The sequence below is a fragment of the Protomyces lactucae-debilis genome, assembly GCF_002105105.1.
Source record: "Protomyces lactucae-debilis strain 12-1054 chromosome Unknown BCR37scaffold_8, whole genome shotgun sequence".
Classification (NCBI taxonomy): domain Eukaryota; kingdom Fungi; phylum Ascomycota; class Taphrinomycetes; order Taphrinales; family Protomycetaceae; genus Protomyces; species Protomyces lactucae-debilis.
Genome location: NW_024468000.1, coordinates 246617 through 265876, shown reverse-complemented (window position 1 = coordinate 265876; position 19260 = coordinate 246617). Strand labels below are relative to the sequence as shown.

At 51.7% G+C, this 19260-nt stretch overlaps 8 protein-coding genes and 1 non-coding gene across 9 annotated transcripts; 6 read left to right on the top strand and 3 right to left on the bottom strand.

The window, feature by feature from the left end:
* Window positions 1-667: 667 nt before the first annotated feature.
* Window positions 668-1771, bottom strand: BCR37DRAFT_387014 (uncharacterized protein; the record flags this gene model as incomplete). The annotated part of the gene is made up of 1 exon (XM_040870500.1): window positions 668-1771. The coding sequence occupies one exon, from the start codon at window positions 1769-1771 to the stop codon at window positions 668-670; it is 1104 nt and encodes a 367-aa protein (XP_040725727.1).
* A 42-nt stretch (window positions 1772-1813) lies between these two features.
* Window positions 1814-2668, bottom strand: BCR37DRAFT_392492 (uncharacterized protein; the record flags this gene model as incomplete). Its single annotated transcript, XM_040871166.1, has 1 exon — window positions 1814-2668. The coding sequence occupies one exon, from the start codon at window positions 2666-2668 to the stop codon at window positions 1814-1816; it is 855 nt and encodes a 284-aa protein (XP_040725726.1).
* A 2350-nt stretch (window positions 2669-5018) lies between these two features.
* Window positions 5019-5092, bottom strand: BCR37DRAFT_t21. The gene has a single exon. It is a non-coding gene; the product is annotated as a tRNA-Ile (tRNA).
* Window positions 5093-7885: 2793 nt separating this feature from the next.
* Window positions 7886-9830, top strand: BCR37DRAFT_392491 (uncharacterized protein; the record flags this gene model as incomplete). Its single annotated transcript, XM_040871165.1, has 2 exons — window positions 7886-8657; window positions 8716-9830. The coding sequence occupies 2 exons, from the start codon at window positions 7886-7888 to the stop codon at window positions 9828-9830; spliced, it is 1887 nt and encodes a 628-aa protein (XP_040725725.1).
* A 1126-nt stretch (window positions 9831-10956) lies between these two features.
* Window positions 10957-11922, top strand: BCR37DRAFT_346697 (deoxyribonuclease Tat-D; the record flags this gene model as incomplete). The annotated part of the gene is made up of 1 exon (XM_040867713.1): window positions 10957-11922. One exon carries the CDS (start codon window positions 10957-10959, stop codon window positions 11920-11922), a length of 966 nt encoding a protein of 321 aa, XP_040725724.1.
* An 887-nt stretch (window positions 11923-12809) lies between these two features.
* Window positions 12810-14099, top strand: BCR37DRAFT_379116 (syntaxin 6, N-terminal-domain-containing protein). Its single transcript, XM_040869194.1, has one exon. It carries the CDS (start codon window positions 13114-13116, stop codon window positions 14035-14037), a length of 924 nt encoding a protein of 307 aa, XP_040725723.1. The 5' UTR covers window positions 12810-13113; the 3' UTR covers window positions 14038-14099.
* Window positions 14100-14134: 35 nt separating this feature from the next.
* Window positions 14135-15420, top strand: BCR37DRAFT_379113 (Septin-type guanine nucleotide-binding (G) domain-containing protein). Its single transcript, XM_040869193.1, has 5 exons — window positions 14135-14230; window positions 14268-14342; window positions 14379-14820; window positions 14857-15100; window positions 15140-15420. The coding sequence occupies exons 1-5, from the start codon at window positions 14182-14184 to the stop codon at window positions 15317-15319; spliced, it is 990 nt and encodes a 329-aa protein (XP_040725722.1). The 5' UTR covers window positions 14135-14181; the 3' UTR covers window positions 15320-15420.
* A 490-nt stretch (window positions 15421-15910) lies between these two features.
* Window positions 15911-16786, top strand: BCR37DRAFT_392486 (uncharacterized protein; the record flags this gene model as incomplete). The annotated part of the gene is made up of 1 exon (XM_040871164.1): window positions 15911-16786. The coding sequence occupies one exon, from the start codon at window positions 15911-15913 to the stop codon at window positions 16784-16786; it is 876 nt and encodes a 291-aa protein (XP_040725721.1).
* Window positions 16787-17718: 932 nt separating this feature from the next.
* Window positions 17719-18876, top strand: BCR37DRAFT_379108 (uncharacterized protein). The gene has a single exon (XM_040869192.1). The coding sequence runs from the start codon at window positions 17942-17944 to the stop codon at window positions 18785-18787; it is 846 nt and encodes a 281-aa protein (XP_040725720.1). The 5' UTR covers window positions 17719-17941; the 3' UTR covers window positions 18788-18876.
* The last annotated feature ends 384 nt before the right edge of the window (window positions 18877-19260 follow it).

The following is a 19260-nucleotide window of genomic DNA, read 5'->3' as shown; positions in this document are numbered from 1 at the left end:
TCAGAGGCTCATGCTCCATACAAAGTAGAACAAGGGGTGAACAGAACGTGTGCACATAGCAAGTCACCGATTCACCGGAGTCACGCCATGTGTTGGAGTACTTGAATTTGTTGTGCAGGCGGGCCGAAGCTTGGAGCAGTCACAAATGTGTTATACCAGTACTCGATACCACGTACGTATTCGCGCAATCATGACAAGTAGAGTGCGAGTCATACAGCTGCAAAGCTTTTGACATTCTATTCTACCACTTCTCGGCGCCTTCTGTGCCGGGAGGATTTGGATTGCTCAGTCTAGTCCGGCTCCATGCTGCACCGATATTTTATAGGCGCCAAGAAACGAAAATCAAAAAAAGGAAAAAGATGGTCAACGAGGGACTGTCTGCCGTTGAAACTTGAGCAAATCGTTCGCTCGCAGCCCACCCTCGCCGAAAATCTGTGTAGGGGTTATGCCAATGGTGAAGCCGCTGGTCAGGGTGAGTGTGGCAGAGTCGGGAGATCAGGACCTAAGCAGTATGCATATTGTTTTGTCCATAGTCTAGCGATTACATAATCAGTCCGCATTGACATTCATGAATTCGTGGTCATCATCTTCACGACAAGCACTGACGGTTTTGGCTACGAGTCTACGACAGCCAGAAGATATCCTGCGTCCCGTCTGCTCCAAGGGACTAGTCGTGTCTGCGTTGGATGTTCCTCACATGCTTGACTGCCGCAGCACGTTGATCGATGCGCCATGACGCAGTGCACGACCCAGCAAAAGGACAAGTGAGGCCAGGACCCTCCTCCGCTTGACCTAGCTCACCCAAGATGCGCAGGTTGAGCTCCTCAAGCTGTCTGGCTTCTTGATCTGGGCCCTCTTCTTCCACCTCGTCACCATCATCAACAACGTTGTCATCAACACCAACAACTGCAGCAGCAGCAATCGGCTGCACGTCGTCATCAGGGTCGCCGTCATCAGAAGAAGAAGAAGATCCAGAGTCGCCGTCATCAGTCTCATCGTCGTCAGGGGGATCTGTAATCCATGGCCTTGGATCGTCGAGACTAAGCATTCTGCATATCTGCACGTACTTCGAATGGCGTGGCAGGTTTGCACCTACTTGCTGCATTCTAGTAACAGCTGCGCGATTCTGCAGAGACAGAATCCACTCCGTTCGATGATGTGCCGCACGCTGAGGTCTCAGTCGTGGCTGCCGCACATGAAGACCTGGGACCATCAACTCAAGCGCAGAATGAATCACCATCAACTCCTCAAGGTTAGCAGAGTACCAAGTCAGCCGGCCATCCGCGTCAATGGAACCATCACCGTACAAGGCAAACAGCGCAAAGGCTGCTGCGCAACCGGGAGATGCCAAGATGTAGCGTTGGGTGTCCTCCGGCGACATGGTCCAAGCTCGCAAATCACTGGAGCTTACTCCTAGCTGCACAATCAACCAACATAACAGCGGGCAGTGGACTCTCAGCATTGCACTCATGTACCAGTGCAGGTCATCAGGGTCCCGTTGCATCTTGAACTTGATATGCCTCAGAGCGTCTTCAGCATCAAAGCCAAAGAACATCATGAGGGTCTCCAACAAGAATGCGCCTTGGTACACCTGCTGCGAAAGCACATACTCATGCAAGCCGATACATCCATCCGTGCACGTAATGCCGAGAAACGCTGCTGTCATCACTGAGCCATGTTGCAGGAGCTGAAGATGGTGCTCGTCTGTCGTCCGCGAGACTGCCCTTGCCCTACCTAGCATGGTCCCGCCAGGTGTAGTGTGCAAGGTCATGTCACAAAAGCGTAGGAAGTCAAGCTGCGCTGTGTCGGATGTTTATTGCGCTCCGCCAGACCAGAGGGCGAGAAAGGCTCTCCAACCAACTGGCCAGCGATCCTGGAACGCCATTGCTGCCCTACCCAAGTGGATCAACCGTTGCATACTTTGTCGTTCTGCCACTGGCCTGTTTGGCAAGTCCTCTTCAATCGCCAATGCACCCCGCAAGTAGAGCATTCGCAAGATGCTGCCTGGTAATGGCACACTCGTCTGAATGCGTTGTGGGGGAAAGACAAATTGAGAGAGTTCTTGAAGAGGTATGCAACCGTGTTGTGCACTGTCTCGCAAGTACAAGGAGCGTCGACTTCTACAATCATTCGCAAGGAAGCGCAAGCTTCTCGCAATGTCGCGGAAGGTCGCTGTGCTTGTGCGTGTCCCCGGTGGAACGATGTCAAGGACCCCTCGGAAGATATTGAGCGCCTCGATTCGCTGAATCTGGTGCTGCAACGCCGTTCCTGCCTGTTGTCCTTGCGCTGCTCCATTCTGGGCCAACTCTTGCATCTCGACTAGGGTTCCTGCTGCTGCACTTTCCTCAAATCCCACAATCACCCTCTCCGCCTCGGTCTGCATCAAAGTAAATGCGTCCGTCAGCGTCATCCTTGTCGCCGGTCGAGGTATACCTGCTACCAATGGAATTGGCTGCACCTGCGTCACAGCTGAAGGTTGCATGGTCGCATCCACCAGGTACCGCCAAAGCGCGCGTGTCACGACGGACGTTCCACGCCATGGTTCCCCAGGGTGTTGCTCCAACAGAGAGCGAGCTGGTAAGGGCTGTGCCTGTCGAAACGTCTCCCACACATCATGTGCCACTTGCTCAGGCGTTGCGTTGACAGTTCGTGTTGCTTGAGCTGACATTTGTACTTTGCAGAGTCGGTCTCTTGCAGAAGAGAGTGCTTCAAACTTGCCAGGCACTCCTCTGTGTCGACTACCCCTGAGAATGTCTGTGTACTGGACGGCAGTCACGCCAACAGTCACGAATTGGGATGATATTTACAGATGAGGCCATGAGGCCATGCCATTCGTCATGCTGCTTCGTCCTCATACTTCAGGCACTACTGGACTACAAAGGATGATGCGCTCGCACGGGGCGGAGCAAGACCGACGACCTCGATAGCGCCTACGCATCCTGGAGTTTGACAAGCTCCACTAGAAACCGACCCATCCAGTTCTGCGGATAGCGACCCTCCTTGCGGCTCAGTGACTCGAGGAGATGGCGAATCCTTGACGCTGTTGTGTCTCGGTATGACTGCAATGTTTCTCAATGACGACGACCCGGCACTGAGGTTGACAACCTTGACCCACCACCTTCGCGGCCAGGAGTCAGTCTCGTACTGTCACCTGTTCTCCCATCCAATGGACAGAGTCACGGTAAGGCATGCCCGCTTCAATTCACGACTCTTGAGACGACCTATGGGAGCATCTGCACAAACTGGACTCAAGCGAGCAAGGTCTAAGGTTTCGACAACATGCGTTTCCGGTGTCTTTCCAGCTTTGACTCAGCAATCACTTGAGACTCTTCAGCCTCGATACTGGCAGCATCTGCGTCATGAAGCTGGGCTGATCTTCTCACCGAGACGGCAGATGCAGGACAAGCAGACACAGGACGAGTTCGACGTCAGCTGCAGTCTGCTTCATCTCTACATCTACCATGGCAAGCATTGGCAAGAGGATGTCTATGACTGGTCGCGGCAACCAGCAGCGACGGGTTAGCAGTCAGCTTATTGTGCAGTAGTAAGCAAGCAATCAGGTTACACAGGTCAAATGAGGAGTGTTTGGGTTCGTAGCATCGATGTTTAGCTACCTTTTGTATGCAAATGAGGAGTCCTCTTGGACAATCTCCCGAAGGAGATCCCCTAATTCGTCCATGAAGTCGAGGTATTCGATGTGCTCTGGACGATTTCTGGTTTGTCGAGCTCGCTTGCGCGGAGGCTGACTTGAGTTGTTGGAGGAAGGTTGCTGAAGGTCAGTAGAAGCTCAACATGGCGAAGGAGACGACTCACTTTGTCTCTTTGCTGGTCTGGGCTATCCATTCGCGTAGAAACATGGAGGTGAGATGGGTATGAGGCCAGAGACGAGCAGGAGCAGAGGCATGCTTTTGTACTCGTAGGTGGAAAAATCCATCAGGGAAGACTGCCTTGTGTGTCTGCACTTTGCTTTGCATCTTGCCTGCAACCAAAACAATGCATTTCGTCATGCACAAGGGTCCGTGCGCGACAGACACTGTTTGGCCGAGCAGGTGCTGCAGGGCACAGCGGGCAGAAGCAGACTGAATAGAATTGAGTTTTGCAAACTGCAGTTACTCTACGTCGGTTGCCTGCATCCTTGAACCGCGAAAGATCACTTGCATTGTGGATGCATGCTTCTGCATCTCCTCGTCACCTGCCTCGTATCCACCTCATCTCGCCTCCAGATGAAGCGCGCCAAAAGCTCAGATGACAACTTGCGGCGTCGTCTTTGCTATCATTGCCACGACCGGTCTGAAAGACGACTAGATAGAGCAGAGAGAGTCCACGCCATAGTTACTATACAACAGAAAAGGTGTCGTCGCTATAGTCAGCCCAGTTAGAAGTACTTCCATTGGTCCTTGTCGAGCCTGCAGTACATGACGGCATTACTGTCCCATTCGCTGAGTCCATTGGTTTCTGTGGGCAGTAGCCATTGCTGTCAGCGGAAGAGGACTCCAGTTGCTTTGTTGTGAGTAGATCGAGTGAGAAAGATGTATGGTTGGTCAAGCGTATGACGCTGCAAGGTCCAGCACGAGTTAATTCGAGTTTGGGTGATGATTCACTTGTCTGATGATGGCAAGTGAACATACTTGCTTGCCAAGCTTGGACTCCAAGGGAGCAGGTAGTTGAGAACGATCTGCATGTTGATTGTACTTGTCTAGCTTGTCGTGAACAGACTTCAAACGAGCAACCATGTCGTGACTGGCAGGAATAGTGTGAGCACTGGGGTGAATACCAACTGCGCTCAGCAAACAAACGTCTTGATGTTCTTCGTAGTTGTTCTTGTTGTAGTAGCAGAACTCGACTTGCGGCAGAACAGAGTACCAGCTGTCTTGAGCGTGGTTGATGTAGCTCAGAAGAAGGTGCTCAAGTATCGAGTTGGCACGCTCAACCAGTCCATGTCTGAGAGTAAAAGGCGGTAGACAAGAGAACTTGACTCGAAAAATGAATATTGAGAACTAATAAAAAAGACAAAAAAGTGGTCAACGGGGGTCTCGAACCCCCAACCTCAGAGTTATTAGCTCCACGCGCTAACCAATTGCGCCAGTCAACCACTTGGATGACTTACGGCCGGCTAGATAGAATATGAATGCAATCATAAAAATTGTCACGTGTTTTTTCATCGTGTCGAGGCCTCTGGCGCGGTGAGCTTCGCAAATCGCATCCACTCGAATTGTGGCCTACGTCGATTGTCCTGAGCTGGGTTCATCGTCACGTCCAACATCTGCAGTCTCTTCTCCTTCAATTTGACAGTCGAGTCAAGTTCTCTTGTCTACCGCCTTTTACTCTCAGACATGGACTGGTTGAGCGTGCCAACTCGATACTTGAGCACCTTCTTCTGAGCTACATCAACCACGCTCAAGACAGCTGGTACTCTGTTCTGCCGCAAGTCGAGTTCTGCTACTACAACAAGAACAACTACGAAGAACATCAAGACGTTTGTTTGCTGAGCGCAGTTGGTATTCACCCCAGTGCTCACACTATTCCTGCCAGTCACGACATGGTTGCTCGTTTGAAGTCTGTTCACGACAAGCTAGACAAGTACAATCAACATGCAGATCGTTCTCAACTACCTGCTCCCTTGGAGTCCAAGCTTGGCAAGCAAGTATGTTCACTTGCCATCATCAGACAAGTGAATCATCACCCAAACTCGAATTAACTCGTGCTGGACCTTGCAGCGTCATACGCTTGACCAACCATACATCTTTCTCACTCGATCTACTCACAACAAAGCAACTGGAGTCCTCTTCCGCTGACAGCAATGGCTACTGCCCACAGAAACCAATGGACTCAGCGAATGGGACAGTAATGCCGTCATGTACTGCAGGCTCGACAAGGACCAATGGAAGTACTTCTAACTGGGCTGACTATAGCGACGACACCTTTTCTGTTGTATAGTAACTATGGCGTGGACTCTCTCTGCTCTATCTAGTCGTCTTTCAGACCGGTCGTGGCAATGATAGCAAAGACGACGCCGCAAGTTGTCATCTGAGCTTTTGGCGCGCTTCATCTGGAGGCGAGATGAGGTGGATACGAGGCAGGTGACGAGGAGATGCAGAAGCATGCATCCACAATGCAAGTGATCTTTCGCGGTTCAAGGATGCAGGCAACCGACGTAGAGTAACTGCAGTTTGCAAAACTCAATTCTATTCAGTCTGCTTCTGCCCGCTGTGCCCTGCAGCACCTGCTCGGCCAAACAGTGTCTGTCGCGCACGGACCCTTGTGCATGACGAAATGCATTGTTTTGGTTGCAGGCAAGATGCAAAGCAAAGTGCAGACACACAAGGCAGTCTTCCCTGATGGATTTTTCCACCTACGAGTACAAAAGCATGCCTCTGCTCCTGCTCGTCTCTGGCCTCATACCCATCTCACCTCCATGTTTCTACGCGAATGGATAGCCCAGACCAGCAACCAGACAAAGTGAGTCATCTCCTTCGCCATGTTGAGCTTCTACTGACCTCCAGCAACCTTCCTCCCACACCCTAAGTCAGCCTCCAAGAGAGCGACCACAACAATCTACAAGTTGTCCGGAGGACATCAAATCCATCGAAAACTTCGATTTCATGGACGACATTGGGAACCTCCTGCGGGAGAGAGTCCGACCAGACTCATCATTTGCATTCCAAAGGTAGCAACCTCTAGCTACAACTTGATACGAACAATCATTCCTCATTTAACCTGTGTAACCTGATTGCTTGCTTGCTTGCTTGCTTGCTTGCTTGCTTGCTTGCTTGCTTGCTTGCTTGCTTGCTTGCTTGCTTGCTTGCTTGCTTGCTTGCTTGCTTGCTTGCTTGCTTGCTTGCTTGCTTGCTTGCTTGCTTGCTTGCTTGCTTGCTTGCTTGCTTGCTTGCTTGCTTGCTTGCTTGCTTGCTTGCTTGCTTGCTTGCTTGCTTGCTTGCTTGCTACTGCACAATACGATGAGTGCTTATTGTAACCTGATTGCTTGCTTGCTTGCTACTGCACAATACGATGAGTGCTTATCCGTCGCTGCTGGTTGCCGCGACCAGTCATAGACATCCTCTTTCCGAATCTTGCCATGCTAGATGTAGAGATGGAACAGACTGCAGCTGACGTCGAACTCGACCTGTACCTGCTTGTCCTGCATCTGCCGTCTCGACGTGAAGTTCAGCCCAGCTTCATGACGCAGATGCTGCTAGAATCGAGGCTGAAAAGTCTCAAGTGCTTGCTGAGTCAAAATTGGAAAGACGCTGAACACGCATATTGTCGAAACCTCAGACCTTGCTCGCATGATTCCTGTTTGTGCAGATGCTCCCATAGGTCGTTTCAAGAGTCGTGAATTGAAGCGGGCATGCAGTCCGCGTGACTCTGTCCATTGGATGGGAGAACAGGTGACAGTACGAGACTGACTCTTCGCCGCGTCCAAGAAGATGGTGGGTCAAGACTGTCAACCTCAGTGCCAAATCGTCGCCATTGAGAAACATATTGTATTCATACCGAGACACAACAGCGTCATCAAGAGTTCGCCATCTCATAGAGTCACTGAGCCGCAAGGAGGGTGGCTATCCGCAGAACTGGATGAGTCGGTTTCTAGTGGAGCTTGTCAAATTCAAGGATGCGTAGGCGCTATCAAGGTCGTCGGTCTTGCTCCACCCCGTGCAAGCGCATCATCATTTGTAGTCCAGTAGTGCCTAAAGTATGAGGACGAAGCAGCATGACTCATGACATGGCCTCATGGCCTCATCTGTAGATATCATCATCCCAATTCGTGACTGGTGGCGTGACTGCCGTCCAGTACACAGACATTCTCAGGGGTAGTCGACACAGAGGAGTGCCTGGCAAGCTTGAAGCACTCTCTTCTGCAAGAGACAGACCCTACAAATTACAAATGTCAGCTCACGCAACACGAACTGTCAACGCATCGCCTGAGCAAGTGGCACATGAAGTGTGGGAGACGTTTCGACAGGCACAGCCCTTACCAGCTCGCTCTCTGTTGGAGCAACACCCTGGGGAACCATGTCGCGGAACGTCCGTCGTGACGCGCGCGCTTTGGCGGTACCTGGTGGATGCCACCATGCAACCTTCAGCTGTGACGCAGGTGCAGCCAATTCCATTGGTAGCAGGTATACCTCGACCGGCGACAAGGATGACGCTGACGGACGCATTCACTTTGATGCAGACCGAGGCAGAGAGGGTGATTGCGGGATTTGAGGAAAGTGCAGCAGCAGGAACCCTAGTCGAGATGCAAGAGCTGGCCCAGACCGGAGCAGCGCAAGGACAACAGGCAGGAACGACGTTGCGGCACCAAATTCAGCGAATCCAGGGGCTCAATATCTTCCGAGGGGTCCTTGACAGCGTTCCACCAGGGACACGCACAAGCACAGCGACCTTCCGCGACATTGCGAGAAGCTTGCGCTTCCTTGCGAATGACTGCAGAAGTAGACGCTCCTTGTACTTGCGAGACAGTGAACAACACGGTTGCATACCTCTTCAAGAACTCTCTCAATTCGTCTTTCCCTCACAACGCATTCGAACGAGTGCGCCATTGCCAGGCAGCATCTTGCGAATGCTCTACTTGCGGGGTGCATTGGCGATTGAAGAGGACTTGCCAAACAGGCCAGTGGCAGAACGACAGAGTATGCAACGGTTGATCCACTTGGGTAGGGCAGCTTTTCTCGCCCTCTGGTCTGGCCGGAGCGCAATACACGTCCGACGCAGCGCAGCTCTACTTTCAACGCTTCTGTGAGATGACCTTGCACACTACGCCTGGCGGGACCATGCTAGGTAGGGCACGGGCTGTCTCGCGTACGGCAAACGAACACCACCTTCAGCTCCTGCAACATGGCTCTGTGATGACCGCAGCGTTTCTCGGCATTACGTCCACGGATGGATGTATCGGCTTGCATGAGTATGTGCTGTCGCAGCAGGTGTACCAAGGCGCATTCTTGATGGATATTCTCATGATGTTCTTTGGCTTTGATGCTGAAGACGCTCTGAGGCATATCAAGTTCAAGATTCAACGGGACCCTGCTGACTTGCAATGGTACGTGAGTACAATGCTGAGAGTCCACTGCCCTCTGTTGTGTTGGTTGTTTGTGCAGCTAGGACTCAGCTCCAATCATCCGCGAGCTTGGACCATGTCGCCGGAGGACACCCAACGCTACATCTTGGCAACTCCCGATTGCGCAGCAGCCTTTGCGCTGTTTGCCTTGTACGGTGATGGTTCCATTGAAGCGGATGGCCTGATGAGTTGGTACTCTGCTAACCTTGAGGAATTGATGGCCATTCGTTCTGCGCTTGAGTTGATGGTCCCAGATCTTCATGTGCGGCAGCCACGACTGAGACCTCAGCGTGGGGCACATCGTCGAACGGAGTGGATTCTGTCTCTGCAGAATCGAGCAGCTGTTACTAGAATGCAGCAAGTAGGTGCAAACCTGCCACGCCATTCGAAGTACGTGCAAATCTGCAGAATGCTTGGTCTCGACGATCCAAGGCCATGGATTACAGATCCCCCTGACGACGATGAGACTGATGACGGCGACTATGATGACGGCGACCCTGATGACGACGTGCAGCCGGTTGCTGCTGCTGCAGTTGTTGGTGTTGATGACAACGTTGTTGATGATGGTGACGAGGTGGAAGAAGAGGGCCCAGATGAAGAAGCCAGACAGCTTGAGGAGCTCAACCTGCGCATCTTGGGTGAGCTAGGTCAAGCGGAGGAGGGTCCTGGCCTCACTTGTCCTTTTGCTGGGTCGTGCACTGCGTCATGGCGCATCGATCAACGTGCTGCGGCAGTCAAGCATGTGAGGAACATCCAACGCAGACATGACTAGTCCCTTGGAGCAGATGGGACGCAGAATAGCTTCTGTCCAAGTGCCATAGCCAATTCCGTCAGTGCTTGTTGTGAAGATGATGACCACGAAATCATGGATGTCAGTGCGGAGCCGAATCAAAGTATGGATTGAACGCGTAAGGTCAATTACCTGATACCGAACCTGACTTGCTTGTTTGTACTATTGATATTCATCCACTGTTGACCTTGGCCGAGATGCAAGACAGCGAACACGACGCCGGCAGGATAAAGGACGCCCAGAGCACTTAGACCATTGTTGAATGTATCAACGGCAACGTCTCGATTATGAGAAGACGTGCGTCCGCTGTCAGTCCTCGCGCTCCAGTCTGATAGACATAAGATAGCCTTCTGGTCTCTTGTTCCATGATTTACAATTTATCATCTACATCTACGTCTCTGTCCAAGTCCAGTCTCCAGCAGAAGCACTCGTCCCGTCCTGCCCGCGCATCGTCACACTTTGTAAACTCAACAAAGCTTGCACAGGCATCCCAGTATGTCTCTTCCCTCCGATGTAATTCAACTTCAACCCAAGCTGGCGTACTCGAGCAGCGTGTCCAAGACGACAATCACGGTCGCCGATCCGAGTCCTTTCCCGACCTCCTCAGCCAAGATGTGCGCACCATCGTGCACTCCTGCCGTCTCAAGATGCAGGCCTGCCCTGATATCGTTCCGAACGAGGCACTAGCCATCGCTTGGATCCTGCGACTTCTCCGATGCGGGATTCCACGCTGACAACTTGCTTTGCCAGAGCTGGAAAGTCGTCTTCTGCCAGATCATCGAAGTTGAAAAGCAGAACGTCATAGGAAAGACATGCTGAGTTTGCCCGTACAAGCTTTGTTGAGTTTACAAACTGAGAGGATGAACGAGCAGCAGAGAGATTGCTTGGGCCGGAGACAGGACTTGGCGGAAATGGGTGTAGATGATCAAGTGGAGACAGAAAGCTGTCTGATGTCTTGCGGGGCTGGCACTCAACAATCCCACGCATCACCAGGCACAACTTCTACTTAGTCTCCTACAGGCCTGCTACTTGTGCAGACAATTACTCAGACAAACTGTCGGCTCGCTCTTTGCTCACAAGCCTCACTACACGCTCCCTCACAACGTGCATGCCTGCTCAGAACAAATCACTACATGAATTCTTTGATATTGCCGTCAATGCAACCGACCTCATCTTTCGCGGTTCTTATCGCGGCAAGCAAGAACATGCAGATGACATGACCCATGTCCTACAGCGATCTCGCGATGCAGGCTGTAGTCAATGGCTCGTGACGGGTACAGACTTGGAAGACTCACAAAAAGCGCATGCATTGTGTTTGGAGCATCCGGATATGCTTGTTTGTACTGCTGGCATTCATCCAACACAATCCAAGCTTTGGCTCGAGTATCGGGATGGTCCTGATGCATGTCTCGATGCATTGATGGCACTCATTCAACAAGATCAAACGTCTTCCAATCCACGCATTCGTGCATTCGGTGAACTAGGTCTCGACTACGATCGCCTCGATTGGTCACCAAAAGACACACAACTCGCTTGCTTTCGTGCACAAATGGAATTGGCCGTAGCGTTTCAACTCCCCTTGTTTCTTCATTCTCGTGCAGCAGCAAATGACTTTGCGTCGATTCTTGACGTGTATCAAGCGAGGTTGCCGAAACGTGGCGTTGTACACAGTTTCACGGGTACGCTCGAGGAGATGCAGTCATTATGTGCACAAGGCTGGAGTATCGGTATCAATGGCTGTTCCCTCAAGACACAAGAAAACTTGCATGTTGCAAAACACGTCCCACTGGATAAACTCATGCTGGAGACGGATGCGCCATGGTGTGAGATTCGACCGAGTCATGCAAGTATGGCGTTACTACAGAAACCCGACTGTACGGGTGAAGCGGCGCCTGTGTTGGAGGATGCTCGAAAGGTAGAGCGTTTCGAGATGGGTCTACGCGTACGAGGTCGGAATGAACCATGCAGCGTGAGTCAAGTAGCATTTGCGGTTGCAAACATCAAAGGCATCAGCATGGCAGAGGTGAGTCAAGCAGCTTATAGAAATAGCATGAGCATGTTTGGAATGGCATAGAACTAAACTCGTGGACGTTTATCTGCATCACCATTGATGGCGACACTGCCGGGTGGATGCTCCGACAAGGCTTCATTTGTACGTTTGGCACTGAGCAGAGGATTGCCCTTGGCAGTTGGGTTCATCCTTGTAGGCGCTCGGAAATGCTGGCGCGTGACCATACCATTGGGAGGTCCCGGAGACGGCGCGCGTGCAAGAGGACTACCGGGATTGCCAGGCGATTCCAGCCCAGGTCGCTTGATGGGCGTTGATTTCGACAAGTCAATCCCAGCAGTCCGAGGAATGGAGGGTGATTGTAGTTTTGGATCAAATCGAGCAGGTTCCGTACCTGGCGTGACAAGGGTGCGTGCATTCAAGAAGGAGGGTTGAAAGGTTGTGCCTGGTTCAGGAGCTTGTATTCCTGCATGCACCGCTTCTTGTTGCTTGCGTAGTTCCTTTTCCTCTCGAATCTTGAGTGCCTTGAGTCGATTGGCTTCTTGCTGTGATACTTGCTTCACATCAGCCGCCTGCTTTGGCTTTGCAAAATCGCCTGGTGGGCAGTAATTTGGATGGTTTTGTGCTTCCTTTTCGTTGCTACTGCTGACGGGAGATTCTGCCGTCATAGTGGCCAGCTCATCAAAGGTGATGCGGTCTTCATCAAATTCTGCAGCAAAGTCAATATCATCGAATGTAGATGTCATTCCCGGAGGTTGTGGGTTGGCAGGTGCTTGGACAGGCTCGGGTGGCGCTGCAGCACGAACCGGTTCTTTTCTTTGCAGCGTAGGCGGTCTGTAGAGCAAATCTGGATTGAAGCGTGGTTCGGGTTCTTTACGCATCTTTTTAATATTTTCAAGGTACGTCTTGTCGTAGATGCAGTTCCCCATGACATTGCCAAATTGTCGTAGGGCACGCTTGATGGCATCGGTTGTGGCTTCCTTGCGTGCCTTTTCAAAAGCAGAAGACTTGTCTCTGCAGTTCTTGATGGAGCCATAACCTGTATCCTCGCGATACGTGCCGCACTTGAGTGTGATGCGGACAATCACAGCAAGACCCAAGTCCCAGACTTCGCCACGTTGGTCTAGAAAGTCCACATCGAAGCGCACAATTGACGTGTTCCAGCCATCAAAGCCAAAGACTTCATTTGCAAGCATGATTGCCTTGTGTCCTTCGATGTAAGAGACTCTGCCTGCCCCGCCATTGGAGCGTGTTGTGATGTACTCTGGCCCGAGTTGTTGGTCGAGACGCGCCTTGAGGGTGGCAACTTTGAGGGAGTCGATTTCACTCATCTTGGAGGAGTATGGGTTCTTGATGGCCTCGCAGTCTCTGTGCTGCTCGCCATGGAGCATCTCTACAAGCTCGTCTGTCAGCTCTGTCTTGTTGGTTTGTGTTTGTTGTGGTCTGTCGCAGAATTCAGGCGGCAACTACAGTTTTATTAGTACCAGTCTAGTACCAGTCTATGCGGCCCTGATCAAGCTCATGTCTGACCCATTCATCGAGGTCAGAGACGAAGTGGAGGTCAACTTGGAACAGGCAGCCCTCCTCCTAGACAGCCATAAACGCATCGCAGCCACCAGCGCACCAGACTCGGCAGAAGTTGTCCAGACACTCGAAGACTTTGATGCAACGATCCAGGATATCCAGCAAGATATTGCAGACTTGGAGGAGAGCATCGCTGCTGCTGCGGGCCAGCCAGAGAAATACAACCTTACTGCGCAAGAGGTGGAGCGGCGGCAGGGCTTTATTCGGAATACAAAGTTGGATGTCAAACGGCTACAAGAGTCAATCAAGAAGGGTCATGCGCCTGTAGATCAAGACGTGGAAATGTCTGACGAGGAAGAAGATCAAGCGTATGCACAGCAAGTCATGGCAGAACAAGACGAGCAGCTTGATTCTGTCTTTGATACAGTTGGCACTCTACGCATGCAAGCGAATGAAATGGGCCAGGAACTCTCAACGCAAGCAGAGATACTGCATGAGTTTGAGGAGGCTGTGGATAAGAGCGCAGGCAAGCTGAAGCGCGGGCTGAAGGGCATCGAGTCGTTTCTCAAGAAGAATGAGGAGACGAAGAGCAATTGCTGCATTGTGCTGCTGATTGTGATATTGCTTGTGCTGCTCGTGATGGTCTTGATGCTCTAGCTGCCCTGTCTCTACCTGTACATACCATAGCTCTATGTATACTCAGCTACACTGCCCATTTGTTTGCTCGCGAAATGTTGACGCGACAATACAGCAGACCACCACCACCCCCTACAACAACTGTACAGCGACAGGCCAGCAGCGATGGCGACTCAGGCTCAGGCCATGCTCACTCAGCTCAAGGGCTACGTTGGTAGGATTTCACATCAAGAAGCTGGACCTGACTCTAGGCTTCGACAGCATCACCCAACAAATTGAGCGCAAGCTACTCAAACGCGGCTTTCAGTTCAATGTCATTCTCGTTGGTGCGTTTCACAGTCTCTAGATACATCTAACATCAGGACAAACAGGCTTGGGCAAGTCGACGCTGGTCAATACGCTCTTTGCGTCCCACCTTATCGACACAAAAGGCCGTACCTCCCCTCAAGAGCCCGTTCGCAGCACCACAGAGATTGAAGCCGTCTCTCACATGATTGTTGAGAATGGCGTCAAGCTGCGATTGAACATTGTGGATACGCCAGGGTATGGTGATCAAATCAACAATGATCGTTGCTGGGATCCCATCATCAAGTACATTAAGGACCAGCATTCATCTTACTTGCGCAAGGAACTGACGGCGTCGCGTGAAAAGCATATTGTCGATACGCGTGTGCACTGTTGTCTCTTCTTCATTGCACCAACAGGGCATCAGCTCAAGCCTCTTGATATCATGGTCCTCAAAAAGCTGAGCGATGTTGTCAACGTCGTGCCTGTCATTGCAAAGAGCGACGCATTGACGATGGAGTATGTGCTCACTGGTTTGAAACACACTAACAGTAGCGAACGCAAGGCCTTCAAGAATCGAATTCGACAAGAGTTCAATGCCCATGGTTTGCGCATGTACCCCTACGACAGCGATGAGCTTGAGGATGACGAACGCGCATTGAATGACACCATCAACCAGATTCTGCCATTCGCTGTGATTGGCAGTGAAAAGACAGTCAACATTGGTGGTCGTGAAGTCCAAGCGCGACAAAACAAGTGGGGAACCATCAACATTGAGGATGAGAAGCACTGCGAATTTGTAAGGCCACAACACTGTATCCCAGGCACTAACCAGCAGATGTACCTTCGCAACTTCTTGACAAAGACGCATTTGCAGGACTTGATTGAATCGACTGCCTTGATTCACTACGAGTCTTTCCGGGCAAAGCAGTTATTGGCACTCAAGGAGCAGTCTGCTGCCATGTCTCAGCATTCTGCGGGACAGCAGCGTAATACATCAGGCCCTTACCCTCGTTAGATTTCTTACTTTGGCTTTGGCCAGTAGTTCAGTGCACCTTTGCAGCGCCGTACCTTTAGTTATTTTGAGCTCTTCCAACCACAGGGCTCTGTGCGATTTGACGTGTTGACCGCAAGTAGCTGATCAAAGCGCCACAGCTTGCGTGTGCCAAAGTCGAACAGCGCCAACAGCCAAAACCCCACAATCGCATCGCCGCCAATGCCCGGTCCACCTTGACGCTAGTCAAAGCTTGTGATGTTCGAGCGCTAGACACTTGTTCATCGGCGTTGTGCTGACGTGCCGTTTGCTGATCGCTTAAACTCGTTGATGTCTGTGCGCAGAAGCATAGCACAAGGCATTCAACCGAATTGCCACAACACAGTCCTGATGAAAGCTTTGATCCTGCTCTTACAATGCAGCTATACCTCCTCTACTGAGCGATGGCCGTGCTTCGTTTCAGCCATTGAAGTAGTCCAAGGGCTCAACGACAACGCCATGGACAGCATACTTTAAGGAAGTATCGAGAGCAATGCTACTCAACAGTGCCTTAGAGAAGGTATAAAGACCACCTTGGTCGCTGGTCAAATCAGCATCAAACACTCAGCTCAAATCATGAAGTTTGCCTACTCCACTACCCTCCTAGCCCTCGCCTCGACTGTTGCCGGTTCTCCCGTGGCAGAGGCAAGCCCTGAAGCCGAAGCTGACCCTACTCACGGCAAGCTCATCTCCCTGTGGAGCTCCATCTTGTGGAAGTATCAGACGCCTGCCCACACGATCCCCAAGTGGCCACCTGCACCACCGTCCAAGTATTGCCCATCTGGTTACCCCAGGCCTATTGTGCCATGGAACCATCTCAAGTTCAAGTATCCCGGTCTATGCAAGCCCAGGCACATCCCAGTCTACAAGCCGGGTTGCAAAAAGACCACCAAGCCACCTACTCCTCCCAAGTGGCCTCATCCTCCTACCCAGCCCCAGCCTCCGACGTCAACTACCCCTGGCACAACCATGACGACTGGCACCACGCCCACGTCTGTGCCAACCACCGGACCTCCATACTTCTACATCAACTGCCCTGATCTCCCTGCTGGCTCCATCTTTGATGGCCAGCTCCAGTGCAACTCGCCCTACCCAGCCATTGACGCTGCCGCCAACCCATCGAAAGGGCCTGCCGCTACCAACACCAAGTTCTACCTCACGAATGGAGCCCTCTTTGACCAATTTGACCGAGCTTGTGAGATTTCTGCTGGTAACCAGTTGCAGTGCAACGCAGTGGCAGACAAGTCGACCGCCATGCAGGGATTCTCCATCAACACATCCAATCAACTCGAATTCAATGCTGAGAACACTTGGTACGGTTGCAACATTGGTTCACAGGATTCGTTTGGACAAATCATCTTTACTGGTACGCACCTTGACTTTGACGGTAACCAGAAGGATACCTCGAATGACAACTGCGATGCATACCGCTTGACGATCCAGTACGTCTAGATCTGGTATCAGACGCACAACTCTTCGGTGGTACTGGCTGGCCCAGTATCTATCTAGCATGCTCATAGCTAATCATTCTACTTACTTTGCTTTACTGGCATTGCAAATATAGCATGGTAACGCGGTACAGCCGCCTTGTAGCGTTCTGCTAGCGAGTCTGGAACGCTAATGCGGATGCCTGTTGCAGTCTGAACTCGCCGCTGCCCGCTACGGCCCCTACGGCCCGTGTGGACGTAGCGTGCTGTCCTGTAGGCTGTACACTGTGCAGGCTGTCAGCAGGTAGCGTGCGCACGCAGTATACACTTTAGGTGCGCTTTTAAGGTTCGGCAGCATGGAGCACATGTATTCTCGGAAGCCGGTGTTGCCGGAACATCAAAGATGCTTTGCCAGCATCAGCATGTGTATCGCTTGTAGGCAACACCGAGGCGGGCGGTGTTTCATGCAGCACTTAAAGCTGCGCCATCAGTCGTGCTCTGGATTGCGGGAGGATGGCGGACGTCGGCCGGCAGACATGTAGAGTCCGACGACAGAGCCAGAACGGGTGCTCGAGCCAAGCACGAGTCATGACTTTAGGTGTCTGATCTGTGGTAGAGGCCCAATGAGGCAGCGTTGGGTCGGGCCGAGCCACAGACATGACTGTAGCAGCGATCCAGTGTCTGACTCTGTCCCGGGTATGAGCCTCTTTGAGGACAGCATTTAACAGTGTCGCTTACAGTGTAGTACAGTCAGGCTTAATAAATGGACTTAAAAGTCGTCGCGGAAGCTCGCTTAAGTCCCTGCCGGAATTCATCTGCTCGGCCCAATCACGGGCGGCGATCAGACCAGATCTGAGACCGAAATGGAAATCCAAGCGAAACTGAGCGGCCCACGTGCATCTGAGTCATCGCAACTTGCCAAGCTGGGAAAAGTCAAAAATAAGAGCAACGACACCACAAAGCTTGAGACCACAGCCTCGGATGCTGGCACTAGCTGTGCCATTACTTGCTGCAAGCTGCTGGACCTAGACACGGCTACTGTAGTCTCCCAGGATGTAGTTTAAGGATAGAGCTACAAACACTCGATGGACGAAAAGCTTATAAGGAGCTTGCTACTCCTCGTCTTGCTCGACATCAACAGTCTTCTACAGCTTCAGTCTCTCTTCTTCGCTTTTTCAAGATGCAAATCACATACGCCGCAGCTGTTCTTGCTCTCGCCGCCTCTGCTTCTGCTTCACCTGTGGCCGAAGCGGATCCTACCTTCGGATCCCTCATCAACTGGTGGCAAAGCTTTGTCAACAAGTACTATCAGAGCAGATCTACCGTTCCTGCCTGGCCTCCTGCTGTTCCCAACTCCAACTGTCCTACTGGGTGGCCCAAGCCAATCACACCATGGAACCAGTACATGTTCAGGTACCCTGGTCCGTGCAAGCCAAAGTGGGTCCCAGTCTACAGGCCTGGCTGCATCAAGGACACAAAGCCTCAGACGACACAGCCAGCACCTCAGACCACAGCCACAAAGACTGCATCAACAATGATGACTACTAGCGCTGCTGCTCCCACCACCACACCTTCTGCACCCACAAAGTTCTTCAACATTCTTGCTCCTGAGCTTCCCCTCGGCTCCATCTTTGACGGTCAGCTCCAGGCCAACTCTCCTTACCCAGCCATTGATGTTGCTGCTGTCCCATCCAAGGGCCCTGCCTCGGTCAACACCCAGTTCTACCTCGACAACGGTGCTCTCTTTGACCAATACGGCCGTGCTTGCGAGATCTCATCTGGCAACCAGCTCCAGTGCAACATGATCTCCAACCCAAGCACAGCCATGAAGGGATTCGCCATCGACCCCGTCACGATGTTTTTGGAGTGGAACACTGAAGACACCTTCTACGGCTGCAATATTGGTACATCCGACACTTTCGGCCAAATCATCTTTACCGGAACACACAAGGACTTCGCCGGTGTCTCTGCCGACACTGAGAACCCCAACTGTGACGCTTACCACTTGACTGTCAAGTACGTGTAAGCCAAGGGTCTCAATCAAAACTTCTTTCACGGTGAGAGCTGGCCTCCACTGTTCATGCCATATAATATAGAAAGCAAACATATCCTTCACTACATCTTTGCCAAGTGAGTCTGATACTGATCGCCTGAACTTCGATCTCGATCTGATATGGTCAAGTCCTGTTGATCAATACGACCTTTACAAGTCTAGCGGCAAAAGTTGCCTCAAAATTTAAGGGGCCGAACTGGCTCGACTAGCTTGACGAAAGGGCAACCATCAACAAATGTTGCTTTGCCGGGACTAGCTACTCGTTGGATCAGTAGGTAGTCTCTGTACACGCTCTGGCCGTCGTTCATGCCAGACTAGTTGTGATTTCTAAGAGGATGCCGTTATGAAAGGTCAATACTGTATGATGTACTCAATGGAGCCTCCGAGTATGGAGGGCCATGCTGCTGTATTTACCTAAATTCTACTCTTGAGGTATTGCACCAGCT